This window comes from Lolium perenne, chromosome 5 (genome assembly GCF_019359855.2).
Source record: "Lolium perenne isolate Kyuss_39 chromosome 5, Kyuss_2.0, whole genome shotgun sequence".
In the NCBI taxonomy this organism is placed as follows: Eukaryota; Viridiplantae; Streptophyta; class Magnoliopsida; order Poales; family Poaceae; genus Lolium; species Lolium perenne.
The window spans coordinates 126,736,899-126,758,553 of NC_067248.2; the positions used below are offsets into that span (position 1 = coordinate 126,736,899).

Below are 21,655 nucleotides of genomic sequence, written 5' to 3' on the forward strand. Positions count from 1 at the left end.
GGCAGTCACTAGGGTCACCACCGATCTTGTAGACAACGAATGCCGGTGAATTCGGCACTTCTGGTGCTGCCAACGCAAATGGCAGCGGTGGACGGGACTGGAGTGGCATCTCTCCTTGGTGTGTCCCGAGAGCTGGTCCTGACGGAGAGTACTGGTGCCTCATGATCTCCTGGATCACCCGGAGAGCGACACGCTCCAAAGTGTTCACCAGGTTCTCAGAGTGGCGGTGCAGCGAGTGAGCCACCAAGTAGTTGATCTCCTGATGTAGGGACCTGGTGCGTTCTTCTGACGGGGCAGCGAGGTCTATCCCATCGAGTGCACCATCAGGCGAGAACCCCTTCCACCTGATGCCATGTGAACGGGTTCTGTGGAAAGAGCCGATGAGGTCGGCTTCGAGGATGGCTTTGACCTCGTCATACTTCTTCTTGAGCTCGTCGGTCAGATCCTCGTACGTGACTGGAGTGCCGTCCGCCATCTCAGATGTAGATGGCGATGTGGTTGATGACGAAGCTTGTCCCACCGGGCGTGCCAGAATGTGTTGCGGTCAAAACCCACCGGCGAGCAGCGACGGGCAACACAGTAGAGCCGGGAACAACTTAGGGCTGCGGCTGGCCCTGGTCCCTCCGAGCGACGGCCCGCAAAGCCTCTGGTACACACGTCTGATGCTGATGCAAGGGCGTGCCACCTGACCTATACCTGGTCAGGAAGGTGATGGAGATGCCTCGCTTAGTTTCCTGCATGGCATACACGTAAACATTAAATACGAGCCTCGATCGGCTCTCAGGTTATCCTGTGAATCGGCTCAAGGAGCCGATCCACCCATGATTCGTACGAGGTGCACGAATATATGGTGGTCCTGCTTGATCAAGATAAAGCTAAAGCGATCTACGACGATTTAGGGTTTTCACCGCATAATCGGATCATCCTACTCACGATTGGGCCTCGCGGCCACGCACGGTGATCGTAAGCCGATCCTAGACAAGGCCTAAAAACCAACACGAGGTTGATCCCCGGAACATCCTGTCTAGGACTAGCAAACGACACCCTACGTGCCGCTGGATCCTCCAACCCTTTGTAAGGCCTAACTATTGCAGATATTAAACTAATCCTTGAAGAACAAGGAGCAACCGTAATGGATCGGATCTACTAAATAATGATCAAGCGGGGTGCCGCCCCTACACCTAAGATAGGTGTAAGGGCGGCTAGATATGCAAGGGTTGCACTACGATAGCATATGATACGAAGAACAATGCTAACCCTAACATATCTAAGATAACTACGTTGCTCGCCATCAAAAAGGCTTCAGTACGAGCAACGCATGAACAACGTAAATAAGCTTATGCTGCCTAGATCGCAAGATGCGATCTAGGCAGCATGATGCTTACCGGTAGAAACCCTCGAGACGAAGGAGTTGGCGATGCGCCGAGATTGATTTGTGGTTGAACGTTGGTTGTTGTTTATTTCATAAACCCTAGATACATATTTATAGTCCAGGGGACTTTCTAATTTAGGCGTGCACCTAACCGTGCACGGGTAAAACTCTATCTAAGATGCGATCTACTATATTACAGATATATGGGCAATCTAGCCCAACTTTGCATATAAGGCCGATCCACATATTTCTTCCGTATATAATCTTTAAGCCCATCTTGATCGCGGCCCACCTCTGACTTGGTCAAATTCTGGTGATAACACCGCCGCATGGACTATCTGTGAAGGCGCAACTATTTCGACTGCGCCCGCCGCATGGACTATCTCTGGTGGTGCAACTATTTCGACTGCGCCCGCCGCATGGACTATCTTTGGTGACACAACTATTTCAACTGCGCCCGCCACATCAACTATTTATGGCCATGCGACTACTTCAACCGCGCCCGCCACATCAACTATTTCTGATTGATTACTCCGACTGCGTCTACCATGCAACCTGCCTCCACATTGGTCTCGCCGCGGTCGAACTCAGTGTTTCTCTTCCTTTCGCCAAACCCGATGCTTAGGGAGGCGCCATTACCTCCAGTACTCTCGATTACTCGATGGACTTATCTTCTTCGGCTCTCGATATATCTTCTTCCGATGAACTCTCGGGTCAATGGCTTCATCACCTATGGTTATCAATGGATTTATCTTCTTTGACTCTGGATATATCTTCTCCCGATGCACTCTCGGGTCGGTGAATTCATCGTCTGGAATATTCAATGGATATCAAATTATATAATATTGACCCGATGTGCTCCCGTCGGGAGCGCGGGAATTACTCGGGGGCTCTTGAAATATCTTCGAACTATTGCGTTTACTCCCATCGGGAGCACTGAAATTCAAGAAGGCATGAAGATCTCCGACTATTTTTACTACTCCCGATGGGAGCGCTAGTTTGCTGAAATTCCAGAAGACATGAAGATCTCCGACTATTTATACTACTCCCGGCGGGAGCGCTGGTTCCCTGGAATTCAAAATTGAAGACTCTTTATACCTGAAGTTATGATCTAAAAAGCCTCTGAAAATACGAGCGCTGCAATAGATGGTAATCAACGGGACTTACAACAATCTACAATTATCCTTTTGCTAAAGCCACAGAATACACGAGTCCTGCTAATAGCAAGGGTAATTCAAGCAACTTTGAAGACTCTTTATACCTGAAGTTATCATCTAAAGCCTCTGAAAATTCGAGCGCTGCAATAGATGGTAATCAACGGAACTTACAACAATATACAATTATCCTCTGCTGAAGCCTCAAGAATAAGAGAGTGTTGCCGATGGCAAGGATAAAAACTACTTACAAAAAGACCCATGCCGGTACTTTAAACTACAGAAGTGCTAAAGAGCGACGGATTCTACGGCAGGCATAGTTCCTTCGATTCGTTCGGAGGCTGACGCCAAAACATACATCATCGGTTGAAACGAAGTTGCACATTACTACGGGTTTAGCGAACATGCAACAAGAGTTGATCACTCAAAGATTCGCTGATACGTCTCCAACATATCTATAATTTCTGATGTTCCATGCTAGTTTTATGACAATACCTACATGTTTTGCTCACACTTTATAATGATTTTATGCATTTTCCGGAACTAACCTATTAACAAGATGCCGAAGTGCTAGTCCCTGTTTTCTGCTGTTTTTGGTTCCAGAAAGGCTGTTCGGGCAATATTCTCGGAATTCGACGAAACAAAAGCCAACCATCTTATTTCACCAAGACGGACCAGAACACCGAAGGGGAACCGGAGAGGAGGCCCAGGGCCCCCACACCATAAGGCGGCGCGGGTGGCCCCCTGGCCGCGCCCAGATGTGGGGAGGGAGCCCCCTGCCACCCCCGACGCCGCCTCTTCACCTATAAAATCCCTCGCGACCTAAAAACCCGATACCAATTGACGAAACTCCAGAAAGACTCCAGGGGCGCCGCCGCCATCGCGAAACTCCGTTTCGGGGGATAGAAGTCTCTGTTCCGGCACGCCGCCGGGACGGGGAAGTGCCCCCGGAAGCCTTCTCCATCGACGCCACCGCCTCCATCATGCTCCGTGAGTAGTTCCCCCATGGACTACGGGTTCTAGCAGTAGCTTGTTGGTACTCTCTCCCCCATGTACTTCAATACAATGATCTCATGAGCTGCCTTACATGATTGAGATCCATCTGATGTAATCGGTGTTGTGTTTGTTGGGATCCGATGGATTGTTACATTATGATTAGTCTATCTATATAAGTTTGTGAAGTTATTGTTGCTGCAATCTTGTTGTGTTTAATGCTTGTCACTAGTGCACGAGTGGCATGATCTTAGATTTAAGCTCTATAATTATTGCTTAGATTGTATCTACAAGTTGTTTGCACATGTCTATGTCCGGAACCCGAGGCCCCAGAGAGTGACAAAGAATCGGGATAAGCTGGAGGGGAAGGTGTAGGTATGAGGATCACATGTTTTCACCAAGTGTTAATGCTTTGCTCCGGTGCTCTATTAAAAGGAGTACCTTAATTACCAGTAGATTCCCTTGAGGCCCGGCTGCCACCGGCTGGTAGACAAAAGATGTTATGCAAGTTTCTCATTGCGAGCACGTATGCCTATATATGGAAAACATGCCTACATGATTAATAGACTTGATGTTCTGTCTTAATGCTATTTCAATCCTATCAATTGCCCAACTGTAATTTGTTCACCCAACACTTGTTATTTGTTATTTGAGAGTTACCACTAGTGTAGATAGCTGGGAACCCCGGTCCATCTCTTATCATCATATACTCGTTCTATATGTCATTGGAAGTAGTATCAACTATTTTCTGGTGCCATTGCCTACGTATTCTTATATCTTTATCTGCTGTGTTACTGTTACTATTGCTCTCATATTACTGCTGCTTTCACATCACCCTTGTTACTAGTGCTTTTCCAGGTGCAGCTGAATTGACAACTCAGTTGTTAAGGCTTATAATTATTCTTTACCTCCCCTTGTGTTGAATCAATAAATTTGGGTTTTACTTCCCTCGAAGACTGTTGCGATCCCCTATACTTGTGGGTTATCATTCGCCTCCGATAAACTTACAAACAATGGCATCAACGATGCTCAAAGTGCATTAAGAATTGCCCCTTAAAACAAACAACAATGTGTCAACGGCATTTGAAGAAAACTATAACATCGGGTTGCTCGACTTGAGTCTACACACGGTTGCAAGCATCCGTGCCTAGACTCGGGGGCTACTTCCATTGGGAGCGCTGGACGCGCACCCAATAAAATCATCGACTCCCCCGGACATCATCCAAATTATCGACTCCTCCGGGATATCATCCAAATTATCGATTCCTCCGGGATATCATCTGAATCATCGACTCCTCCGGGACATCATCAAAATTATCGACTCCTCTGTGACATCATTCAAATCATCAACTCCTCTATCTATGACATCATCAAAGTCATCGACATCATGTTCTCAGAACTCGAAGGCATCTACGGTATTCAACTCAGCATTTTTACACCCTATACATGACTATTTCATATTCATCTACAGGCTCGGGGGCTACTCCCATCGGGAGCGCTGGACGCACACCTGATAAAAAGATAGCAACCTCGTCGACAAAGAAGAATAAACCCGAAGACGTCGGCATAAACATCAAGATCTTCGAGTACTACAACTTGAGTCTATGCGCAGCTGCAAGCACCCGCCCATAGACTCGGGGGCTACTCCCATCGGGAGCGCTTCGCGCACCCGACAAAAAGCAACTTCGACTCTACATCAAGCACAGATTCAACATTCAACAGATGATCAAGACATTCAGGCGATGACAACTTTAGTCCCTGCCCGAAGCTTCACTTCGGCCAGACACTCGGGGGCTACTGATGTGGGCATAACCCTTTGAGTACTCGACATTGCCATACCCACAAGGAAAATCAACTTGAATTACAAGAAAGAAGACTCCAATACGAATCCTACTAGGACTGTTGTAAACCCTAACTTGGCTGATATATAAAGCCAGGCAGGGGCACCCCTTAGACAGAGATATTCAGAAACAAAAATACATAGAGGTGACACGTCTAGACATCGCAACCCGCAGACTAGAACTAGACTAGATACAACAACTCCGCCTATGGCGGTCCCCTGTACACATATATTCATATAGTGGATTGCTAGCAGGACGTAGCGATCCTCCACCGCGGGCATGCGAACCTGGGTACGTCGTGTACCGTCTCGCTCCTGGAACCTCCATCGTCGCCTTTCTCTAAAACCCAAACCCCTCATGGTGGGCATTGCCAAGAAACCGCTTCGTCACTAAGCTTTTACCAAAAATCATTAACATGCAAAAATACAAAATTAATATTATTAAATAGATAATGAAACATATTTTCGTATGCTATCTACATAATATTATATTTGTTGATATATTGTTTTAATTTTTTGGTCAAACTTTACTTAGTATAACTTTTTTTAAAAATACAAATCTTAAGATTTGGGATGTAGGTAGTATATATCTATCTATAGATTTCTGTGAATGTATAGTACAATTTTGTTGGGAAAAGCTTGTATTTTTCCTTTACACAAAAGCCACCACAATGTGTAACTAAGTACGTACTTCCACCGTTCCAGAATAAATAATTTAACTTTCTTTTAAATACGGTTATATATATATATATATATATATATATATATATATATATATATATATATATATATATATAGGTCTGCTATTCTCGAACCGGTTCGAGAATAACTATTCTCGAACCCTTTCTGAACTTCCCACTTATTTGCACGTGAACTTCTTGACGGAACACTATAATTTCATATTTTTGGCGGACAATGTTTTGAGGCTGATTTTCGAAGTGCTTATCGGAATGATGCATATGATATACCGTTGGAAAGCTATGGAAATTTCGCAACTTTTTTGTTCAGAAACTGTTCCCAAATTCGTAACGGTATAAAAGTAATTTCAAATACACTAAACTCTATTTCGCGGAATTCACAGTTTTCATATAGTTTTTTGGCTGTCATTTTCGAACCGTTTGTCGGATTGATGCATGTGATACACCGTTTGAAAGGTATGAAAAATCCGCATGTTTTTTGTTTAGATTGTTTTCCCAGAAAGTTCTCGGTTTAAGAGCAGTTTAAGAAATACTGAAATCTGTTTTCGTGAACTTCTCCAATTTCGCACTGTTTTTGGGCGCTTTTTTCAAACCGTAAGTTGGACTGACATGTGTGATATACCGTCAGAAACGTGTGGAAAATGTGCAAATTTATCGTGCTGGACACTTTTCCAAATTATTAATGGTTTGAAATTAATTTTATATATACTAAAAATTGTGATGGTCGTTGGCACACAAACGATTCAAATTAACGCGCCTTCCGTAGTCGGGTGAGGCGGGCTTACATGTTGGGGTGAAATTGGGCTCGTATTGGTGTCAACTACTCAAGGAGAGGATCGATTTCGTCAATCGGAGCTCGTATGTATGAATTTAATAAGTAGGATTTCCGCCCGTGAAAAATAGAGTATGTGAACTGCCCCCTACGTACACGTGAACTTCCGGTCGCGAATTAAGATATAGTAATCTATGTTTTTTATTGAACTCGTGTTTTTTCTTAGTATTTTGAAGGGGACTTTTTAGATTGTAACCATTGAACGAACTTCTGAAGCTAGGCGAACACAGGGCATATTCAAATATACAAAACTATTTTTTCTCAAAATCTGCAGTTTTTAGAGTACACTTTAATGTTGAATGTACTAAACTTGTAATGGTCATAAGGTGAACTACTGTTTTACGTTTATACAAAACCGAACGGTGAACTTCCGCATTATGTTTATGCAAAACTAAAGTTCAATACGATGAAACATCAACTTTTCCGAGATACAGACTTCCAGGATTGAAAATAGTGAGCTTCTTTTTACCTCGTGCGTGAATTGAATTACTTCTGCCAAATATGTGTATTATCTATAATAGACCATTTGAATTTTTTTAAAAATTAAAGTGAACTCTCCTGATAATAAAACTAAACTTCAACCAAAAATTAAATTTCACATGAAAGTAAATAAACAAGTGCACTATAACCAAATGGATGAGCTGGTCAAAATAAATAAGCGTACCAAAAACAATTATGGTACGGTTGTGTACTGCGGGAAATTAAATTTGTGAACCGACAAAAGAGTAGTCTTCCCGCTGGTAGAACTGGAACTTCCCATCAAATCAAACTGGACTTCAAACTTGCACCGTGCCATTCAGAACAAATGAACTTTCGGCACACACAAAAGTGAGCTTCCAGAGAGAAGTTTCGACAAACTTCTTGACAGAAGTGAACTTCATATGCATGCGTGAACCTCCTAATCAAAGTACTAATGTGAACTTTGTACTCTTAGTAAACTTCACATTAGATGGAAATTTTACATTCCTCGAACACAACAAATCTCTACAATGTCCAAGTTTTAGAATCAGCAAATCCAACGTGCATTCTACATTCCCTGGACACTACAGGGAATACATTTTTCCGGGATTCGATGGAAAATAATTAAATAAAAGAAACAAGCACAGTATGGTTCAATGACTTCAGCTAAAAGTAACTAAATTTCAACAAACTATTTGTCTCTGAACTTCACATAAGATGGGCTATGTGAACTTCAATGTTGTCTTAACTGAACTTCACATCACGTGTCCTCTCTGAACCTCTCAGCTCTCTATCCGACATGGGAAAAAGGGGTGTCACAAATTTACAGAAAAATAGTATCAGCTCTCACGAGCAGTTGCTCAACAGGTAACACAAAAAAACGTTTACCCCTACAACATATTCAAAAACGAAGCTACGTCGTGGGCAGGCAAGTACTTGTGTCTCCAAGGCTGCGTACAACCATATGTCAACATGCAACGACCGGACCACACTAGCTAAGAGAAGCTCACGGGCACCGACAGCAGAGTGAAGCAGCGCAACGACTGCTCGCTAGAACCTGAGAAAAAGGAAAGGATCAGATATACCATCAGTGCACCATGTTTGGATTAAGAAAAAAAATTATTCCAATCTGCATAATTATAAGGCTTGATGTCACCTAGGGCATAAGAACAATGTACTGTGGTTCTCCTATATCTCCTTTCTCAAGAATTGCAGTGAAGAAAAAGCTATCTAGTTAAATTGGCTGCATAAAACAGAGAAAATCAAAGAAGTTCAGAGAGGTTCAAAGAGATTAACCAGACGCCATGGTCGTGAAGACCACACTGTCACTCGCGGAAGTCTAGAGCTGTGCTTGCAGGAGTCCATGACAGTGCTATTTTCAACCCAAATTGAAGTTCTTCTAGAGATGAAGCTAACTCCCTGCATGGCCATGCCTAATGAAGAAAGCAACAGCTCAGTTCAGATCATATACTAAGCGAACTTCCCAAAAAAAAAACAATAGTGAAATTCTCTATCCGCATCTTGGTAATAACTAAGCATTAACATCGAACGAGAAGGGGTAAAATCCAAACATGAACATCGATAGTAGCTTACAGCAGCTAATGCATCAATGGAAACTGCACGACAGATAATACATCAACAGCATCCAACAACATATCATGAGCAATGATGAACTGTACCACAACATATTAGCTACTGTAGTGTTTAACTAAACGTCTTTCCCCTCACGCAGTGAACTTACCCTAAAAAGAGATGTGAACTTCATAGCCAGTCAGTTGCAAAAACATCTCATCCCGACGAGGAACTTGGTGTGCACTGATGTTCACCAACGCCGATGCGGAGGTATGTGCACCGACGGATGTTCGCCAACGCCCATGTGAACTGCACCGCTCAACAATTAAATCCGAACTTCTAGTTTTCTATGTCTGTACCATCGACACTTACCCATAGACATAGCTAACCGCGTAAGAGTGAACTTTCCAAAAACAAATTAGTGAACTTCTCCATAGCAAACAACAAATAAAGCACACATGAATTGATTTTATGTGTACACATAGAAAAGCTATTTTTTTCTAGATGAACCGACAGTAGTGAGCATGTACAAAATGAAACATAAACTTTGTTTGTAAACTAAAGGAACTTCTACTTTTTATAGCCAGACACGCATCTGCACATACTTGTACCATGTTTTTCCCATGCTTGATTCATTTTTTTCCATAAAAAATAAAGAACTAAAAAATACGCAAGTTCATAACCATACACGTACAAGCTAAGGTCTAGTGACGCTTTTCAAATTCTCAAGTGAAATTTTTCTCATGAAATAAAAACGCAAAAGAAATTGACAGGAGTTCACGCTTGGTGCTCCTGGTAGACCATGGTGGCGCACCTGAAATTCAGGGCTCCATGCATTGTCTAGGTTGCCTGATCGATGCATTAATGCCTGGCAGCACTGTAGTTCACATCGACAAAAAAGTGTGAACTCCCATGCTGGACGAAATGTACTACTCCAGAAAATATAAAGTGAACTTCACAACTATGTGTATACACACTGAACTTTCCTGGATAGAAGATGTGAGCTTCCGGGACAAACAAAGTGCATTCTCTAATAATTTAGAAAAAATACCTCTTTTCAGATTGACTTCTTGGTTTGATGCAATGTGGACTGCCGATCATCACTGGCAGGAGGCTCTGTGGACTGCTATGGAACAAGAGTGCACATGCAGGGATTAGGAAAATATCAATGTGATAAGAAGAGCATGACTTGCAGTGACAACCGTGGGAGCCAGCCGCAAAGAACTCCCAGCTCGTTGCAATGCTGCTTTGTGGGCAATGTGATGATAGTTAAGTCATATATAAAAAAGCAAACTTCACATATGATATAAGTTTTACTACGCCAATCAAGTAATGTGAACTTCAAAAAATAAATTCATAGATCTTATCGGCATAAAAATCACAAAAAATAGATCATCCACAAGCAACAATGCATTTCCTAGATCAACATGCATGATTCATTCTACACAAACAGATCACTAGGATCAAGTCTATTAGTTGCATCTAAATTTCAAAGAAGAAATAAAATTTCTTCTATCAAGCATAAACACAAACACTTACAAGCCACAAATATAGTGTATCTCTAAAACCTGATCTACCAGAAAGTGACTGTCCCAAAAGGTGATTTAAGTAACCAGCTTCACATTTTTGTGTTTATGTGGACAAGCGAACTTGCATTTTAAATAAATGCGAACTTCACCTTTTTGTGCATATGTGGACAAGCGAACTTGCATTTTAAATAAAAGTGAACTTCACATTTTTGTGCTTATGTGGACAAGCGAGCGTGCATTTTAAATAAAAATGAACTTGCATTTCAAATAAAAGAGAACTTCACATTTTTGTGCTTATGTGGACAAGCAAGCTTGCATTTTAAATAAAAGCGAACTTGCATTTTCAATAAAAGTGAACTTCACTTTATTGTGCTTATGCTGACAAGCGAGCTTGCATTTTAAATAAAAGTGGACTTGCATTTTAAATAAAAGTGAACTTCACATTTTTCTGCTTATGTGGCGAGCTTGCATTTTAAATAAAAGCCAACTTGCATTTTTTATAAAAGTGAACTTCACTTTTTTATGCTTATGTGGACAAGCGGGTTTGTAATTTTAAACAAAATCTAACTTGCATACATAGAGAGGAAGAAAGGGACTGTCCCAAAAGGTGATATAAGTAACCAGCTGTTGGTGGACACCCGTCGTTGCTACCAATGAACTTCCACAGCGTCGATCCTGAACTGCTTCTTTTACATTTTTATGGGTGATGTCGTTGCCAGTCAGATTTGTGTCCCAAATAACAGAACTTTTGAACCAAACACTGCAAGTATGATGTTTAAAAATGTTAACTAGTGAAAGACCAGATAAGAAAACAAATAATGCAGCTCTATGAAAAACCGTATGATTGCAAAGAAACTGACAGCCAACAATTATCTATCTAGTGTTGGAATATGCCCACTATCAAGCATCATGTAAAGTGCCCTGTTGCCTTCCCGTCCGCAATGACATGCTCCATATCAAGGTAAAGGGGTGACTAAGCGTAATCAAAATTGTATGTTGCTCATTTTCACATGAACGTAGAAGCAATAGAAAAATAGTTGTCCGCCCCTCTCTCTCTCTCTCCATGAACTTTCACTGTTCATCAATTGAACTTCAGATGTTCATCATCTAAACTTCACTATGCATCGATGTTTCCATAATATTTTGTCTAACACTACGTGATTCTGATATTGGAACAATGTTCTGCCGGTTTATATGCACCTGCACTTCCAGCAAGGGGGTAGGACTGGTGCATCCGCAGGGGTTGCGCGCGAGCTCTGAGGTTGGTGGACTCCGGTCTGGAGCACGGTGGACTCTCGATGGGGGCATGGTGAACTTATATAGTACTTAATCTAGCTAGCTTAACAGAATATAAGTGAGTAATAATAGATGAATTGGCCCAAACACATGAATCCAATAGCTTGTGAATACTGAATATCATGATAGCTAATAGAATAAAGAAAGTTAAGCAATGCACATTACCGGATGAAAAATTGCAGAGAGACAAACAGAAGACAAACTTCGAGCATGAGACGAACTGGACTTCACTTTTTTTTAAAGTTCAAAACTTCTGAATTATATTGGTGCTTACTACCAAAAATAGTGATGGCAACAGGGAACATAACATCAACCTTTTTAAGTAATATGTGTACTGAACTGCCACACAAAAATAAAGCCAAACTTTCACATTGGAGAAAGTGAACTTCGATGGAAAAATGGTGTGAACTTGCCGACAAAAATAATTGACACATCGAACTCCCCAAGTAAAGAAGAGGCGAGCTTCACGCATAGATCAGATGAACTTCTAGGATTTAACTATTTATGTGCTCCGTAATCATCTGAACTTTGACCAATCAAAATAAACTATGCGTAAAAAAATCTCATTGACAAGCCACTGGCAGATCAAAATCAGTACACCGACAACTACAACTGTAAAACAAAACCAGCAACAAATCCTTATCCAAATAGCAGTCCACATAACTAGTACAATTCAGCAGTTCATACCGTGGACGAGGGCCTGCTGGTGTCTATGAAACAGCAGTAGTGACCACCTTTACCGAAGGCATTCTGCGCACTTCAAGTTCTTTCATCTCTGAAATTCTTCATACTGACCAATTCACTTCATGTTTTCCTGCATGTGGACTGCCTGCCATCAACACTAGATGCAATGAATAAATCGTCCATTAGAGTCCAACATGAACAGAGAGCTCTTTCGAAAAATCCTAAGTGCTATTTTATAGCATCCTTTCACCAACAAATAAAACTCTTCCTAGTTAAGCATAAATCCATTCATCTCCATTAGGCCTATAGAGATAATAAAAACCTTTCTAATTTTCTCCTCAGATAATGAACTTTCGGAGAAAAAAACAGAAACAACAAAACACTTCACACATCTACCCATAAGCAAGAAAATCAAGTGAAAACAAGCATTTTTCTCTTAAATGATAATACCCTGCCAGGTTGCATTGACAGTTTCTGCAATTTGTTCCCCACAATACTTTGCAAACAAAAACAAGCCAGTTAATTACTAGCATATGAATCTAAAACCGTATATATACTTTACATGCTTCATAGGCAATGCAGATAAGTGCACATGTATCACTATGTTATAATATCAAGCAATCAGAACTTCAAGTGCCGTACGTGAGCTACTATATTACGGAGTAACATTATTTGAGCACACAGGTATTGCTCATCTGTTTCCGATCCATCCCATCAGAACAAAGAGCTAGCTAGTAAGATAATTTAGCTGAACAAACAGTTGGTGGAGATTCAGAACAAGAAAACGTACCAAACTATATGCAGTTCAGAAGCACCCTCGTACAGGTTCAGTACCCGCGTCAGCTGTATTCTTGTGCATCAGCACGCATCATGCCGGGAGCAGCAGTGGTCCACTCAGGTTCCAGTGGCGGTGCAGCAACGGAAATTCAGAGCAGATCTAGGGCCTTCGGTTGGGCATGTGAACCGCCGCTGGCCATGGAGTTCAAAGTGGCGGCCTGGCGTCCTCCTTGACGGATCAGAAAATGGGAGAAGGAGGGATGGCGAAGGGGGATAGGGGGTGGCTAGCCGGGGAAGAGATCTCGCCAGAAGGGGTGGTACGCGGCGTGGCCGACCAAGGCAGGGGCCGTGCGCTAGGTGGTTGGCCGTGGTAGGGAGATGGCCGGCAGGGGCGACGCGCGGGCTTGCCAATCGATCCAGATTGGGGCTGGAACCGGCATCAAGGATGGTGGGTAACCTGCAGCTGGTAGAGGCGTGGGGCTGCGGTGGAGTCAGGCCGCCGACGGGGAAGAAGGTGAGGCGGGAGTTGGGCCGCCGACGGGGAAGAAGGTGGGGCGGGAGTTGGGCAGTGCCGCAGTGGTCGGTGGGTGGGGAAAGAGACTAGGGAGGAGGCGTGCGGGAGTTCGGTTATGCGGCGAGTAGGTTTGGTTCCAGGCTTCCAGCGTAGAACCTTTTCGGACCGAGGGGTTCGAGAATAGCTATTATAGAACCCTCTTAGAGGGGGTTCGAGAATAGTCCTGCTCTATATATATATATATATATATATATATATATATATATATATATATATATATATATATATATATATATATATAACTAAAATATATTTGAATACATCCATATCTAGATAAAAATAAGATGCTTATTATATGATAGTAGTAGTATAAATTTTTTTTTGACATTGTTCTTCGCATTTTTCTTCCTTGTGCAGGTCATGCAATTTAGTATATTAGTTATTAGCAGACTACTAGTGTTAGCGATGTACAAACGGGCGGTGCGAAAGCAGACCCACACACGAATTATGTTCCTAGATGGACGGGCCACGGGACTGACATTGCCAAAACAACAGGTAGTATAGATAAGTAGTATAACTAAAATCATCACGATTATCGTCAGAGTCAGACGATTCCCTGTATCAACTGAATATCCAGCATCCCAAGCTCATCTCATGGCCTGCCCTTGCGCTGCGTGTAGATGTAGTCGAGGTGGGCGTCGTGGAGGAGCCTCCTCTGCATGCACTCCTCGGCGGTGATCCCCTCCTCGCACGCCTCCTCCTCCTTTTCGAGATCCTCTGCCGCCGCCATCGTCACCTCCGGGGCTGGCTCCTCGCCATTGCCGACCTTGCCGCCTTCCGCCGGAAGCGCCCCTAGCCCGTCTGACGCAGCGTCGGCCGCCTTGACGTCGATTACGCTAGAATCTGCGAAAATACATCTCCTTGAGTTCACATGCAGGTAATCGGTTTTAGTATGCAATACAAGCATGGAAAAAAATAGCGCGCTATACCAACGTTAATAGCACGCTATAGCATATCTGGAGAGCCGACGCTATGCTAGCGTATTTTTAGACCCACGCTATTTTGTTATAGCGCGCTATTTTTTTCATTGAATACAAGTGAAGAAGGTATAAGTGGCGGTGGTGTGGTGCTACCTTCGTGAGGAGCAGTGCTGGCAGGGAGGAGGCGAGCGGCCGCCGCGCAGCGGGAGAAGGAAAGGAGGAGAAGCAGGGCAAGAGCGGCGAACGGCGGCGCCGACGAGGTACCGCAGCGTCTCGTCATCCTTGTCGATTTTCTCGTTAAACTACGATGTACTTGTCGAAGAAGAGAAGAGTTGTACTATGAAGCTAGAGTGCGAAGTGGGATAGTGGCTTCGGGAGCGAGCGAATGGGTGTGGGTGGTGTGTTCATGGTGGCGAGGAGGAGCTATTTATAACCCGGCAAGTGGTGTGATGAGTTTGCAACTTGCAAACCACGGAGAGGGATACACAGATAAAACACGGGTACAGTTGTCGGTTTGGGTTGAACATGGCAATATTTTACATGTTTAATTAGTGATGGAACGAACACGCACACGCACTCACAATACGACATGTGTATAACACGAGTACATCGAGATTGGTTAATCCATAGCGGCTCTAGCTTTCGCTGGCAAAACAAACAAGCACCTAGTTGTGGCTAAGCTAGCTAGGGCAACTCACAATAGCTTCTTATTGTTTCGTTGCCAAACACAAACATATTATACACGTTTGTTAATTGCGAAAGTAAGTCTCAGTTTGGCAGCTTGATTTTTTTTAAATCAAAGTAATCAAACACCATTGTATTTCACTGAAATAAATTCAGTGCTGGCCAAGGGATACTACAGTTTTCATAAGCACATGCCTTTTCATAAAACCATAGTTTTTGGAAAAAGAGGTCCATACCTCAATTCTCTTAGCTCTGTTTTTGGAATACCACAATTCAAAACCGTTGTATCTTGGGCTCAGTTTGGAAAGCTCGGTTTTAGATAAATTGAAGTATTTCAAATTAAACCATGGGATTTCACTACCTGGCCAAGAGATACTTTAGGTTTTTTGTTGTTGTAAAATCATGGTATTTTGAAAAAAAGGTCTGGACCTCTTTCATTTCATATATAATAATACAAATTTTGTAGATATATTATAAGTACAAATCATATAAAAAGTTATAAGTTGTTGACTAATAAAATTTAAGGGCGCCTTATATTTTAGAATGGAGGGAGTAGTTATTTACCTATTTTGCAACTACATCTGATATTTATCTCTACGCCACTATCTGATGCTAAATTCTCCATTTTCTCATGGGTTCGACACACAATACTCATTGCAATGTGACATAGTTGATCCCTACGCTTGTGGTATCAAAACTGGGCTCCACTGTTTTCAGAAGTTAAAAATCGGTACCAATGTTAAAAATGAATATTTTTATACATATGCAGAACGATGATTTATGTGAATTTATCAAGGTGTCAAGTGTGATCCTGTCAATCTCCCAATATAGTTCATTCGAAATTTATTGTTCAAAATTTAGTCTAGAATTCGAACTAGAAATTTGCTAATGAACTATAAGTGGGACATTGGCGGGATCCAATTTACATCTATTGAACTTATAAAAAAATTGTGGAAAAATGTGTAATATTTTTATCTAAACAAAAGCCACCGCAACGTGGGGAAGCTCAAAATGGAGGCCTAGCTACACGTGTATTTTAAAAAGTTCAAAATTCGTATTTCATTTTAAAAAACTGAAAACATTTCTAGAGGTAACCAATGATGTATACTAAAACCGTGCAATGTATACTACAAACCTGTAAAATCTCAATATGAATTACTTTATGTTCTAGGTTACACAAAAATAATAAAATCTGACAAATTATATATTGTTGAAATGTGCACCATTTAGTTACAAAAAATTCAAAATTTTAAGTTTTGTGAAGCATAGAATACAAAGTATTACACATGGAGAGTTTGCACGATTTTAGTATACATCATTGGCTAGCTCTAAAATTTTGTTTCAGGTTTTCTTGAAATGTGCGAATATGAATTCTCGGTGTTTGAAAATAAAGAGCTATATGTAGCTCGGCCTCCATTCATCCACTATCATGTGTACATGCATATTAAAAATTGATATTTTACTTCCTATATGTCTTTTTTTGCGGGGAAATTTAGAGAGCTTTATTAAACAAAAGCATTCGCTGGGCAATCAGCCAACAAGCTGCTGACCAAGAAGCTAGGAGTTTCACATAGCCAACTCTCGGTCACACACAGTGTGCTTGCACGCTTTGCACACAGGTGAGACGAGACATTAGCCATTATAGGTACATGAAGAATAACAAAAACATTAAACACACTAGCTAGCTCTCTAATTTCTAACAGGATAGGAGCCGTAATCCAGAACGAGTTGCAGCGATGATTCCAGAGATTCACTATCTCCAGGCAGTCTGTCTCCATGATCACATGCGTGAGGCCTCGAAGCTGAGCAAAGAGAACACATTCACGTAAGGAAAGAAACTCGGCAATCAAAGGATCCATGATACCGAGCAGTGGCTTGCTCCAAGCTCCGAGTAAACGAGTCGAAGATCGTGCAACACCCCCCGCCCCACGATTCCCCTCCGCCGAATTAATGGAGCCATCAGTGTTAATTTTTACATACCCCTCCTCCGGTGGCCTCCATCCATGACCCGACAGGACTTGCTGCTGCCGAGGGAACTCAAGAAGTGCCAAAGCTTCGCTAGTTGTCTTCACCGAGAACACAGGATCCATGCCACCATCATCATGTTTCCATCTATTCCTTGATTGCCAAATCGACCACATAACCGTGATGATCTTTGCTCTCTCACGATCAGTGAATTGAGGATCACAAAGGATGTCCTTTGTCCAGGTCTGCGGATGAAGCCTTGGGAGACGGACATCTAGCCAAGTAGCAGCTTCATCCCAAAAAGGTTTTGCATGAGAACAATGCACCAAAGCATGCATCAGGTCCTCATCCATGGCCAAGCAGATCGAGCATCTGCCTAACTCCTTTATGTGTCGATTCTTCAAAGTGCATTCATCTGGCAAGATTCCCCAGAGAACCCGCCACCAAAACACTCTAACTTTTGGTACGACATTCAGCTTCCATAGGGTTGTCCACAACTATTTATCTGTCTCTGAGGTTTCTGTTACGGTCCCTTCTTCTTGAGCTGCACGCTCATTCCAAATCACCAGAGCTCATTAAGCTGACTTCACAGAGTAGACGCCCATACATTCCTGATTCCATGCAATAAAATCTTCACCACCACCACTTCTCAAGGAATATTCAAGATGGCCTCTGCATCGGGTGCCACAAATATTTCCCTGACCAACTCACGTCGCCAGGACCAGTTCTCCTCGTGAATAAGCTGATTCACCGTTTCAAACTCGCTTGGCTTGACAGTATCAGTGTACGCTGGCTTCAGCATTGGGGTCGTAGAGATAGACCCTGGAATCCACTTGTCTTCCCAGATGGAGATAGTAGATCCGTCTCCCACTCGTTTTATTAACCCTGTTTGTAACGCTTCTCTGCCTGCAACAATAGTCTTCCAGGTCGCTGAGGCAGATTTTAGAACCGAAGCCTCCAGGAAATTACAGTCAGGGAAGTACCTCCCTTTCAGAACCCGGGCACAAAGAGACGTCGTGTTTGTGATAAAACGCCAACCATGCTTTCCCAACAGAGCCAAGTTGAACAGGTGCAGGTCCAGAAAACCTATTCCACCTTTTATCTTAGACATAGTAAGAGAACCCCAAGAGACCCAATGTAAAGATCTCCTATCCAGTGAGCTACTCCACCAGAACTTGGCCATAGCCGAGGCTAGACTTTTACAAACTTTCTTGGTCAGAAGGAAACACATCATACTGAAAGTTGGGATTGCATGTATAACAGATTTCAAAAGAACTTCTCTGGCAGCACACGCCAGGTGTTTCTCATACCACCCTTACATCTTAATTCTTTATCTTTCGCCAATATGATCAAAAGTACCACTTGTGATCCTACCCACCGCAGTGGGCAGACCCAAATATCTCTCGCTAAAATCTTCTACTGAAATACCGAGAGTGTTCTTCATACTTGTCCGTAGATGATCTGGAGTATTCGGGGTAAAAAATATTGCACTTTTATCTCTGTTAACCCTCTGGCCCGAGCAATCGCCATATATCCTGATAATATCATTGAGTCTAACAGCACTCTGAACATTTGCACTAATAAAGATGAGACTATCGTCAGCAAATAACAAGTGGTTAACCCAGGGTAATCTATAACTCACTCTAATTCCTTTGTCAATATAGTTACCACCGAACAGCTGCAGCAGCGACGTGAACCCTTCCCCACAGAGAAGAAACAAATACGGTGACAACGGATCTCCTTGGCGCAAACCCCGCGTAGGAGAATAATAGGGGAGTAGCTCTCCATTAACTCTAACTGTGAATCTTACTGAGGTAACACATCTCATGATCAACGTGAAGGGTTCGCTGCATGGAAAACAAAAAAATTCTACCGTGAACATTTACAAAAACCAAGATCCAATCTAGGAAGAAGCAAGATCTAATCTACCAAGATCTAAGCAACGAGAAGATTGCGAGACTAACCCTCGAAGATTCCAAAGCCTACGAGATATATCTCGTTGTTGATGTAGTCGATCGTCCGTACTGCAATCCGGCAGCACTTCCGTACTCGGTCGTCCGTACGGTGTCGATGAAGTCCGTCCTCTCCCCGTTCCAGCGGGCAGCGGAGGTGTGGTAGATCTCCTCCAAATCCCAGCAGCACGACGGGGTGGTGGTGGTGGTGGAGGAAAAAACTGCAGGGCTTCACCTAAGCCGGAGCAGCGTATGGTGGAGGAGAGAGGGGGCGACCAGGGTTTAGTCTGAGGGATGGGCTGCGCCCCCTGCCCCCTCCCCTCTTTATATAGGGGGGGAGGTCGGTTGGGGTGGCCCCCCACGCCCCCATCTCATCTAGGGCCGGCGGCCACACGGGGGGGGGGGGAAACCCCCCCCCCCCCCCCCCCCCCCAAGATGATCCCCCTTAGGGTTTTGGGGAAACCCTAAGGGGTGGCCGGCCTGGGCCTTGGGGCTTGGTACGCCTGGCCCATTAGGGCAAGGCAGCACCCCCTCGGCCCATGTTGGCCTCCTTAGGTCGTGGGCCCCATGGTGGACCCCTCCGGAACCTTCTAGAACCTTCTGGTCTATCACCGGAAAAATTGCGAACTTTTTCCGAAACCTAGAAATCAACTTCCCTTATATGAATCTTATTCTCCGGACCATTCCGGACCTCCTCGTGATGTCCTGGATCCCATCCGAGACTCCGAACAAACTTCGGTCTCCATCTCATGTTCCGAATCTACTTATGCGACATCGAACCTTAAGCGTGTCACCCTACGGTTCGTGAACTATGCAGACATGGTCGAGACTCCTCTCCGAGCAATAACCAATAGCGAGATCTGGAGATCCATAATGGCTCCCACATATTCAACGATAACTTAGTGATCGATTGAACCATTTACATACGATACCGATTCCCTTTGTCACGCGATACTTTACTTATCCGAGGTTCGATCATCGGTATCTCCATACCTAGTTCAACCTCGTTACCGACAAGTACTCTTTACTCGTACCGTGGTATGTCATCTCTTGTGAACCATTCACATGCTTGCAAGCTAATTAGACAACATTCCACCGAGAGGGCCCGAAGAATATCTATCCGTCATCGGGATGGACAAATCCCACTATTGATCCATATGCCTCAACTCACACTTTCCAAATACTTAATCTCATTTTTATAACCACCCATTTACGCAATGGCGTTTGATATAATTGATGACCCACAAGTATAGGGGATCGCAACAGTCTTCGAGGGAAGTAAAACCCAATTTATTGATTCGACACAAGGGGAGCCAAAGAATATTTGTAAGCCCTAACAGCGGAGTTGTCAATTCAGCTGCACCTGGAAACAGACTTGCTCGCAATAGTTTATCACTAGCAACAGTTTTATAGCAGTAGTGAAATATAAGCAGCAGTGTAATAAAGACAACAGTAGTGATTATAGTAAACAGCAGGATTAAAATACTGTAGGCATAGGGATGGATGAACGGGCGCTGCATGGATAAGATAACTCATGTAATAATCAAGACAAGGCATTTGCAGATAATAATAAAACAATATCCAAGTACTAAATAACCATAGGCATGTGTTCCGTATATAGTCGTACGTGCTCGCAATGAGCAACTTGCACAACATCTTTTGTCCTACCAGCCGGTGGCAGCCGGGCCTCTAGGGAAACTACTGATAATTAAGGTACTCCTTTTAATAGAGTACCGGAGCAAAGCATTAACACTCCGTGAACACATGTGATCCTCATATCACAGCCTTCCCCTCCGGTTGTCCCAATTTCTGTCACTTTGGGGCCTCGGGTTCCGGACAGCAATATGTGTATACAACTTGCAGGTAAGATCATAAAACAATGAATATCATCATGAATCAATAACATGTTCAGATCTGAAATCATGGCACTCAGGCCCTAGTGACAAGCATTAAGCATAACAAGTTGCAACAATATCATAAAAGTACCAACAACGGATACTAGGCACCATGCCCTAACAATCTTATGGCTATTACATGAACAATCTCATTCAATCCCTACCATCCGGCCCCTTTAGCCTACAGCGAGGGATTTACTCACACATGGATGGGGGAAGCATGGATGGTTGATGGAGAGGCGTCGGTGGCGATGATGGCGATGATCTCCTCCAATTCCCCGTCCCGGCAGGGTGCCAGAACGGAGTTTCTGATCCCGAGATTGGGTTTCGCGACGGCGGCGGAGTTCTGGATGTCTTCTGGAAAATTGGTCGAACCCCCCGTGCGTTTTTAGGTCAAGGGCTTTAAGTAGTCCAGAGGGGAGCGTCGGGGGCTGGCCGAGGCGGAGCCACCATAGGGCA

The 21,655-nt window shown here is 43.3% G+C and overlaps 1 protein-coding gene across 1 annotated transcript; it reads right to left on the bottom strand.

The window, feature by feature from the left end:
• Window positions 1-14,101: 14,101 nt before the first annotated feature.
• Window positions 14,102-15,084, bottom strand: LOC127304804 (phytosulfokines 5-like). The gene is made up of 2 exons (XM_051335389.2): window positions 14,854-15,084; window positions 14,102-14,623 (listed from the first exon to the last, which is right to left on the bottom strand). Exons 1-2 carry the CDS (start codon window positions 14,978-14,980, stop codon window positions 14,373-14,375), a joined length of 378 nt encoding a protein of 125 aa, XP_051191349.1. The 5' UTR covers window positions 14,981-15,084; the 3' UTR covers window positions 14,102-14,372.
• Window positions 15,085-21,655: the final 6,571 nt, after the last annotated feature.